The sequence below is a fragment of the Asterias amurensis genome, chromosome 18 (assembly GCF_032118995.1).
Source record: "Asterias amurensis chromosome 18, ASM3211899v1".
NCBI lineage: Eukaryota > Metazoa > Echinodermata > Asteroidea > Forcipulatida > Asteriidae > Asterias > Asterias amurensis.
In genome coordinates, this window is record NC_092665.1 from 3,600,509 (window position 1) to 3,610,870 (window position 10,362).

At 38.9% G+C, this 10,362-nt stretch overlaps 1 protein-coding gene across 3 annotated transcripts; it reads right to left on the reverse strand.

Moving 5' to 3' along the window:
- Positions 1-132: 132 nt before the first annotated feature.
- LOC139950420 (uncharacterized) lies at positions 133-9,536 on the reverse strand. 3 transcript variants are annotated; one of them, XM_071949092.1, is made up of 10 exons: positions 9,206-9,536; positions 8,901-8,974; positions 7,926-8,039; positions 6,508-6,677; positions 5,465-5,564; positions 4,651-4,798; positions 3,649-3,897; positions 2,834-2,926; positions 1,687-1,848; positions 133-1,556 (listed from the first exon to the last, which is right to left on the reverse strand). In XM_071949092.1, exons 1-10 carry the CDS (start codon positions 9,219-9,221, stop codon positions 1,540-1,542), a joined length of 1,143 nt encoding a protein of 380 aa, XP_071805193.1. In that variant the 5' UTR covers positions 9,222-9,536; the 3' UTR covers positions 133-1,539. The 3 variants fall into 3 exon arrangements, with proteins under 3 accessions (XP_071805193.1, XP_071805195.1, XP_071805194.1); XM_071949094.1 differs by having other exon boundaries at positions 8,807-8,974; XM_071949093.1 differs by lacking the exon at positions 9,206-9,536 and having other exon boundaries at positions 8,807-9,001.
- Positions 9,537-10,362: the final 826 nt, after the last annotated feature.

Below are 10,362 nucleotides of genomic sequence, written 5' to 3' on the forward strand. Positions count from 1 at the left end.
GCTTACACTGCCAGCAACTGTTTTGTTAGCAAAACCAATTTTGTAATGTTCCTTTAAAGCAAAAAAAACACAGGAGAAACTTTAGTTCCTATTAAATGTGCATAAAAGTACTTATAGGCAGCATATTTGTTCTCTCTTTTTTGTTTAAAAAAAAGATGTGATTTTTGGTCCAAAGAAACCCTTTTTCCTTCCTGGGTATTCTCTTTAAACTAAACACACATAATGTCGTATTACATATCCGTGGCAGATGTGTGGCCCTCTTGGTCCTAAACTTGGTCCCAGTGTCTACATTCATTGTTACAGGTGCTATTTATATGAAAGTCATAAACAATAATAATAACAGTTTATATTCATAAAGCACTGTATACACCTGAAGGGCGTCTCAAAGCGCTGAAACATAACCTTTTATGCAAGGTATAGGACTACATTTGATTTATGAGATCTACTCCTTTTACAGAGCACCATGAGATATAAGACCTAATCCTTAGCACCATGTAATGGTTTACAAGGTGCTGTGGCGCAATATGCCGCCAATCCAGCCAGGAACACCGGGGCGAACCCCTCCTCTTTTCGATAAGTGCAGTATTTTTTTACGTGCGTTACTGGTTCAGTACACAACACACGGGACCAACAGCTTAACATCCCATCCGAAGGACGAAGCAATGGTTAAGTGTCTTGCCTAATTAAGGACACAAGTGTCATGGCTGGATGGGGATGATGAAATAGGATAAGAAAACAATAGTACTAAGTACTGGTAGGTTATATGATATTTCATTATCATAATTTCGTTTAAAACGAGAGAAAAAAAACACATAAAATGAGCGCTTTGGTTTAAGCTATACACACGGCAACCATACAAGTACTGCAAACACGAAAATAGTATAAAATAACAATTAAACAAATCTCAGAAATAATAAAAAATAAAAAATAAAAATCTTTTTTTCTTTTAAAGATCTTTAGTTGCATGGTTAACCTTTAGAACACTTTAAAAGCTGGGGTTTACACTTTGAAAGTTAAAAAATAATCCCCATTTTGGTTCAGTTCCCTGTTTTTATAAGTTTGATTATTGGCTTTTGATATTGCTTCAAAGACACAAACAGTCTTGTTCAGATAATACAAGAATGTAAGAGAACAATTGATAGTCGCCTATATACTTAAAGGTTCTGCGTCTTATTATTATTCGGATCCCCTTCTTGAATCCGAGGAAAAATTCATTTGTGAGTGCGGCCAGAGATGCGGTCAGTACCTTGTTCTTGTAAAAAAATAATGTGACTTTTTTTCTCAGCAAGTGGACACTGTAATCCACCGAAACTTGTGCATGTGACCTTTACAATTGCATCATGCTTTGTAAATCAGCAGTACATTGAAAACAATGTACGTATAACACTACTTTAATAAAAGTGTTCATAAGTACAAACATGTTACATACTTTTATTTGAAAACTCTTTCTGGGTATAAAACAAAACATTAACTTTAAAAAGGTTATGAAAATGAAAAACTAATTTTAGCTTTCCTGCTACCAGTGACATCAGTTATTTATCAGTGATCAGCAGTGGCTAAAGGAAATAAAAAGAAAGACAACCAAAAATTACTTGAAAGTCTTATTAAGTCGACATATCTGAGGCAGGTTCTATACAAATATTAGACTAATTATTGTAAAAAAAAACAGTTATTCAAGAAACTAACCTTGTACTTCTGAGTAAGTCACTTTTTGCCCTTGAGTCTGCGGTTTCTTGCATTTTAGGATCATATAACCAACAAACACGGAAAGTAGAAAGAGATTTAAAGTGAGTAAAATAAAGAAGGCCGTCTTATACCCAAACTTGTAAACTAACTCCCCAGGAGAATCTGAAAAACAAAAGAAGACATAACTTACTTAATTGAATAAGGAAAACGCATTGTTATTATGTAAATTCAATTAAATGGACCCTTCCCATAAAATATGCTAATTACATTCACGCATGCGTACGGACCCTATTGGTTGGCAAACGCCATAGAGTTGTGCACTAAGCAGACGCGCAAACGCGTCTGCGTCAGGCAGCCATTAGCCATTTAAAAAACAGCGCTGTGTTTCCTTATTTTTTGCTAACCGAAATGTTAGTTCGCACGAGCTATGCGCAATTTAGATATTTCAATTGAAGGTTTGCATGTGGACTCTAGGTGGCAGCAAAATGGTCTTTGAGGACGAAGGCTGCCATTTTAGCAGCAAGGCAAATTTCAGCTTTTGATTATCTGGTTAATTGTCACCTGGTATTGGTAATCTATGTCCACAGTTGACATAGAGGGCCTATACACAGCAGACACATATACAACAGTCTGTATTTATTTTATGTCACGTCTTAAAGGCACTGTACACGTTTGGTAATTGTCAAAGACCAGTGTTCTCACTTGGTGTATCCCATCATAAGCATAAAATAACAAGCCTGTGAAAATTTGGGCTTGATTGGTCATCGAAGTTGCGAGAAAATGATGAAAGAAAAAACACCCTTGTTAGACGAATTTGTGTGCTTTCAGATAGGAATAAAAGACTTCTAGCTACAAGTCTTTTAATATTTTAGTGATAAATTACTTTGTGTTTGTGTCATAAAAAACGTGGGCGTGATCAACATGCAAATATCTTAATACTACGCGCGCACGAACATGACATCTAATGCATTACCATGTTCCTGAGCCAATCAGCGTTTGTTTCTCAGTATATCACTCCCAGGGGTTAGTGACGAGAGGTATCGATACGGCGCGCTGCACATGGTAGCGAGGCTACAAGACCTCCAACAGCATTGTCCGAAAGAATAGGAGACAGACAGAAACAAAAGAGAGTAAATGTTTACTTTACCGGTTTTGGGAGTTGTTGGTTGATGGTCATTTTCACCTGTGGTACTGGGTGTCTGAGTGCTCACTTCAGTTTGTGATGTGTTCATCTTGTCAACTATGCCCCCAAAAAATTGGCAATAAAGTAATTATTTCACTGAACCTAAACTTGTCGAAAGTCACACAAATAATGGGTGCGTTCGTTTAGCTTCCCTGGGTCGACCCCTGTGTGTGGCATTTGTTTTTTTCCAGGACGAACGTGGGTAATTATCACACACCGGGGTCGACCCGGGGAAGCTAATCGAACGCACCCAGTACAGCATTGTTCAAGATGGTGACTTGCCCGTATGAATAAAACACTTAACTGTCATTGAAATTATTACCATCTAAATCAAGAGATTTTTTCGCCTTTAATTTAGCATCAAATTTTAATCTTTTCAGTGCACACAGGGGAAGCAGTTTTCACCTTTTTTTACTTTTTGTAATCAGTGATGAAATAAATAAATAAATTTAATTGAATTGAATTGAAGGTAAATTTTTGGAAATGTCATGCACACTGTTACTGATACGAGCTCAGTTTTGTAAGCCGTGTAGAAATCCACAAGGGTTACACTCTATTCGGAAAAATACTGATGTCTACTTATCCTCACAGTTTAGTTTATTGACAAAAAGTGTTGATAATAGTTATAATATTGGCTTCTTATATAGCATGAATATCCGTCACTCAGTGACGCTCAAGGCGTTTTAACATACAATCTTTTCTGCAAGGAATGTGGGACTACATTTTGAATTAATACGATGAAAACCTTGAATGGAGATTTAAAGAATAAATTTTCTTACCAAGTCTCTGAAGTAAAGTGGTAATAAGCGGCAGCTGTGTTCCTTGAGTCGGAGAAGCATTTGTTGTGGTTGAAACTGGAGTTGTGTCTGACCGAACGAAGTCATCGTACAGACATACCACATCAGATGTTCGACTCCCTGGTCTGGTCTCACAGACCCTGTGTGGCTCGCAGGATTTTGTGCTGTTCCCTTCAAGTTTGAAGTAACCTTGCTGACACTGTTGACAGGTATACGTCACCTCATCGTTTACTACAAATAAAACAAAATAATGTCAACATTCTAAACTCACACCGAACTCAAGCTCCTGGCCCAATTTCATAGAGCTGCTAAGCGAACAAATTTGCGTAGCATCAAATTTCTTCTTTGATAAAAGCAGGATTACCAACCACATTTCCATTTGTTGCATATTGCTTGTTACTCGTATTCAGCTGTTGTTTACTCATCCTGAAAATCATATGGTTGGTAATCCTGTTTTTATTGAGGCAGAAATTTCTTGCTAAGCAAATTTTTGTGCTTAGCAGCTCTATGAAATTGGGCCCAGGTGATTCTGTTTAGTAGAGTATGGGTTCGAATCCCAGTCGTGACATTTGTGTCCTTGAATAAGACACTTTCTCTACCCAGGGGTAAAGGGGTACCTGTGAGGGCAGAGATGGTTCTTGTGGTTGGTTTAGCTTAGTGCGCTACATATTTGGCGGCACAGGCTGTATACTCCCCAGGGAGCTGAGATGGTTTAAGGAATGATTTAAGGCCCAGTGACCAGGGGTAATAATGTTGGAACCACTTTGAGTGCCCTTTGGCTGTTATAAAAACCGATTATTACAATTTTTATATTAAATCAAAGTAGTTCATTCTAAAGCAGTATTTCTGCTGCTCTTTAAAAAGTCTGGCGGCCCACCTCCTTTTGGGAGAGGGGCCAAAATCATCAACTCACTGTGAAGATTTAACCATTGAACATCTCTCTGCAAATGTATAGAAAACCTTTCAAGAAAACTTAGAACTTACAAACTTGTCTTATTGGTTCTTCTCCTGCTCTACAGCCCGGAATTCTTCGACACTCACTTGGGATGTTGTCCTCGCCCGAGTCATTGGGATTAAACCATCCCTCTTTGCATTGACAAGTTATGTCTGCGATGGGCGTGCAATCAGAGGTCTGTGGGTATAAAGAATTGTAGTAATAAAAAGTTAAGAAAGAAAATTCAGAAGAAGAATTTTAGCCATTAATTATTAGGCACACTTAAAGGCAGTGGACACTGTTAGTAACTACTCAAAATAATTATTAGCATAAAACCTTAAGTGGTAATGAGTAATGGGGAGCTGTTGATAGTATAAAACGTTGTGAGAAACGGCTCCCTCTGAAGTAACGTAGTTTTTGAGAAAGAAGTAATTCTCCACGAATTTGATTTTGAGACCTCGGCTTTAGAATTTGAGGTCAAGCATCTGAAAGCACACAACTTCGTGTGACAAGGGTGTTTTTTTCTTTCATTATTATCTTGTAGGTTGAGTGTTGGCTCTTACAAGTTCACTATTTATTTTATAGTTTCTTCCTATTTCTCCACACCATGCAAAGCTTCAAACAATACTTTCACAGGTTTGTTATTTTGTGCATGTGTTGAGATACACCAAGTGAGAGGACTGGTCTATGACAATTACCAAAGGTGTCTAGTGTCTTTAAGACGAAGTTTCTCCTTTGCTGCTTGGCAGGTAAAACTACAACAAAAGCTCAATCTTCGTAAATAGGGAAATGGTGTTGGTACTCTTTCAAAAACAGAACAAGCAAGGTTTGAATGAACCTATGAATGAAGACTCAGACAATCACCTTTTCTTGGTTCGCTTTGCACCTTTCTGTGCATCTATATGGAACAGTCGAGTTGTTCACCCTATCCATGTATTCGAATCCATAGCGAACGCTTTGGCAGCTGAGAACAAAATGAAAATATGCAGAATTGTTTTAAATCTTGGGATCTATAACTTTAACGGAACACGTTGCCTTGGATCGGTTGAGTTGGTCTTTGAAAAGCGTTCTGTAACCGTTTGTTATAAAATGCATATGGGTAGAAAGATGTTGTAAAATTAGATTACAATGATCCACACAAAATGCCTCGAAATCGCACGGTTTTCCTTTTTACCTCGTCGACTCACACGGTTGGCCATTTATGGGAGTAAAATTTTTGACTCCAATAAATGGCCGACTGTGTTAGTTCGCACAGTAAAAGGAAAACCACGCAATTTTAAGGCAAATTTGTGTGGATCATTTTATTTTACTTTTAAAACATCTTTCCAACTATATGCATTTTATTAAAAAAACGGTTACAAACACTTTTTATAGACCAACTCGTCCGATCCAAGGCAACAAGTTCCTTTAAGCCATAATATCAAAGAAATAAAATGTATTGGGGTTTAATGTTATTTCATTCTTCTTGAAAGATATATTACAGCATTTGGTGATCAGACAAAAAGGAAAATAATATTTCTAAATTCGAACTTTTAATCCATCCATTTTTTTTTTCTTGCTGTTGTTTCTTCTTCTTCTTCCTGAAGATAGTCAAACTGCCAGACACACCGGGGCGAACCCCTTCTCTTTGCAATAAGTGTGTACTGGGGTCTTTTACGTGCGTTGATAGTTGATATATAAACACATGGGACCTACAGCTTTATGCCCTATCCAAAGGACGAAGCAGTGGTTAACTGTCTTGCTTAAGAACACAATTGTCATGACTCCCGAACCCACACTCCCTTGAACAGGGTCAGTGCTCGAGTTCGGTGGCTCTGGGCGGTGCTCTTAACCGCTTGGCCTCGACAGTCGACACCTCAAGTATGTTTTTTCCTTATGAGCAAAATAAACTTCACAATAAAGCTTACATGGTAATCTGCTGGGGCTCAATGTTAACTGCTGAACATGTGCAGAAGGTTCTTATGTATCGTCCCAGGTTGCATAGACCGCAGCAACAACTTCCGTTTTCATCTTCATGCTGATACCGCCTATCTTGCAGGTTTAGATGCATCTTATCACGAAGAACAGACATTTGGCCCTTTCAGAATAAAAATGTTTTTTAAAAGCAGCAATTAAGTTTTCGAATATGATTTAACGTGTGTGCACACCAGAACAATTCAACCATTTTGTACCGTCCTTTGCCATCACAAAACAGGCTAGATTTACTTTGGGCACAATTTGTACATATCTCAGTAGAAGTTAACACTATTAAAGGCAGTGGACACTACTGGTACAAAATAATGATTATCATAAAGCCTTTCTCGATTACGAGTAATGGGGAGAAGTTGATAGTAAAACATTGTGGGAAACAGCTCCCTCTAAAGTGACATAGTTTTCGAGAAAGAATAACTTTCCACGAATTTGATTTTGAGACCTCAGATTTAAAATTTGAGGTGTCGAAATCAAGCATCTGAAAGCACACAACTTTGTGTGACCATAGTGCTATAAGGGTGTTTTTTCTTTCATTAAGATCTCGCAACTTCAACGACCGATTAGGCTAAAATTTTCACAGGTTTGTAGTTTTATGCACCAACTGTTGAGATATACCAACTGTGAAGACTAGTCTTTGACAATTACCAATAGTGTCTATGGTCTTTAAGTCTTACATTTTGTAGTACCATGGGAATTTCAACACATGCATTATGCTAGTGAATTTTGACATTAGTTTGTGATATCCTGGTACTGAGCTCACAGATGTTAAAGCCCTTGGACCCTTTCGGTACGAAAAAAACCAAAAAGTTCACAGATTTACAAATAACTTACAGGGTTTACAGAACGTAGTGGTGAAAGACTTCTCTTGAAATATTATTCCATGAAATGCGAGAATTACGGATTTATTTTTTAACACATGTCATGACACGGCGAAACGTGCGGATACAAGGGTGGGTTTCCCGTTATTTTCTCTCGACTCCGATGACCGATTGAGCCTAAATTTTCACAGGTTTGTTATTTTATATATAAGTTGTGATACACGAAGTGTGGGCCTTGGACAATACTGTTTACCGAAAGGGTCCAATGGCTTTAAATTTGCATCAAGGATAAAGAATACTTATTTTTCTTTTACCCTTATACTGATGTCGCCTCCGGACGGGAGCATATGCTAGTTGCGATAGCGTACTTCTCCCGACTTCAAGGCTGTTGGGAGGAGGGTTACTATGGCAACTACTCTTATGCTTGCTCACTAAATCTCCAAAGATGAATCTCCAAGCCTGTTTTACTTGACACTCTTGGATAAAATCTTTTACTACAGTACAGGCAGTAGGCCTACAATTGAGTTTGCACTTACGTCTGGGCCAAGTGTGAACCTTTCAGTCGTGCTCCTTTTTCCTTTCTGGGCGGCTTCGCTGTAACTATTAGTAGGCTTTTCACTGTCACTGTCAGTGTCAGTGTCAGCATAACACTGTAAAATTTGAACAAAAACATTGGAAGACAATTCAACAAATAACTTCAGAGGCACTATATTATAAAGATAAATTGCATAATTCAACTTCTTAACTAGGATATTGGTAGACTAGGGCGCTAGATTCCTTTTTTCGAATTTTTGACATTATTGGTTAGCTATGATGACCAATATTGTCAAAATTTTGCGCTAGATTCTTTTTAACGAAATTTTGACATTATCGGACAGCTAGATGACCGATAATGTCAAAATTTCGAAAAAAGAAATCTAGCGCCCCAGTCACTGGGTCTAGCCTAGGATAGTGGGGATATTTCCCTTATATTATAACATAAGGAAATTATCCTCAATATCTAAGGCTGGAAGTATAGCCCCTAAAGACCTTATGCACATGACGTCATTTCAGTACGGCGCCCCGCCTTGAGGTCAATAGGAGGTTGTTCATTGGCCAATCTATGTGTGTTTCGATTGTTTCGTCACTGTTTGACCTCAAAGATGGCGGCTGGATGACGTCAATGCATAAAGTCTATTTGTCTACAAAGAGCGCATTTAGTTAACGACTCTATGGACAATTAATATTTTTACCTATAGTCTCACATAATTATAATAATTAATAATATCACCGAACTATTACAAGTATTTGTTTTTTTTAAGTTCAATTTATTACAGATTATAGGCCTGTAGTTTTTTTGTTTTATTCTAATAATTGTTAATGTAAGTTCATGATGATGATGAACGTTCAAGCACGGAGGTTCAAGTGAAGTTCCTACCGTAACCATCATCACAAAATACACGACTGTCACTGTCAGTGTCAGTGTCCAGGGCCAGGTCAAATCCATGGTCACACGTCACTAGCACACTCACTGCTGCAGAAATGGACTGAGGAGTAGGCAGACAGTTTACTCTGAGTCTGAAGGATTTCGCGGGATCGGGTATGGCTAGAGTAGGAAAAACGAGTACGACATTATATTATAACAACTTGTTAAAAGAACTTTTTCATAAGGCCAAACAAAATAAATGTTGTGTTTACGGTAACCCGACCGACCTGAATTTTTTGCGGCCGAATTGCCGACCTCAAAACATTTTTCTAAATATTTTGTGAGTTGTTAAAATTTTAAATGAGAATTTTAACATGTTGCCTCACTTTAAAACTGTTTATTACGACTTACCAGTGTAATAATGCATTTTGCAAAAATCATGGCGATATCAAAACTTGTGCACCCGGCCCACGCCTAGCCTAGCTTACTGTACTGCCACAATTTTTTCTGTGAAAGGTGCACGCGCCACCCGATGCCCGGCCCCGACGCACCCGCTGTGTTCACAGCGTACTTCGGGGCGATCCAATGTCACACGAAACGAAATTGGGCCCCTGGCAGCCGGCCGCATATTGGACACCACAACAAAACACGGTACAACAGTACAGTACAGCTAGCTGTCAGTGGTACAGCACGAAACGAAATTGGGCCCCTGGCAGCCGGCCGCATATTGGACACCACAACAAAACACGGTACAACAGTACAGTACGGCCGTGTCCGAAACGGCGACTTCGGCTACAGCTACGGCTAGATCGCGCGCGTCTGCCTATTCTTCAACACTGGTAGACGCGCTGATCTAGACGTAGTTGAGCCGAAGTCGTCGTTTCGGACACGGCCTACAGCTAGCTGTCAGTGGTACAGCACGAAACGAAATTGGGCCCCTGGCAGCCGGCCGCATATTGGACATCACAACAAAACATGGTGTAGCTGTCAGTGGTGTACAGCACGTGGGTGACCGGCCGCGTACGTTTACAACACGTTTTACACTACGGACAGACTGCGAATGAAAACTGCATCAAAACATGGCGTCGACGTCAGGCAGTTCTTCGTGCGGTAACATGAACAAATTGTTTAGCTTGAAAACAGAAAAGTGCCTCCATCAGCCAGCCAAGTTGAAGCTAGTAAACATCGATGTCAGCAAGACATTTCTCAATATTTTCGAAGATCACCATGGGCCAAACTTTTATCACGTTTGTGCTCACAACACACATTCAGATCAGATCAGGCTGACATTCAAAATAATAAGTTTGACCCTCAAAAGTGTTTATTCATTTTGCTATATTATTTTGGGGAAAATGTGAGTTGTGAGTTTCGGCTCTGTTGTTAATGTTATGGTACACCTTGCACCACTGAGCCTACTGAGTGACATCATTTTCACCCAGCAACCCGGAGGTTCGTCAGTCTGGGTAAAGTGCAAGTAAGTGTACAACAATGGAATGAAAAATGTGAATAAAATAACCACACCTCAAATTGAAAGTTGGTAAAACTGATGTCAGCATTTAAAACATGGC

Coding starts and splice junctions, on each gene's coding strand:
- LOC139950420 (XM_071949092.1), bottom strand. Junction 6,678..7,925: donor GGTTCACACTTGGCCCAGAC/GTAAGTGCAAAC, acceptor TTATTCTGAAAG/GGCCAAATGTCTGTTCTTCG. Junction 4,799..5,464: donor GCAAAGCGAACCAAGAAAAG/GTGATTGTCTGA, acceptor TTATACCCACAG/ACCTCTGATTGCACGCCCAT.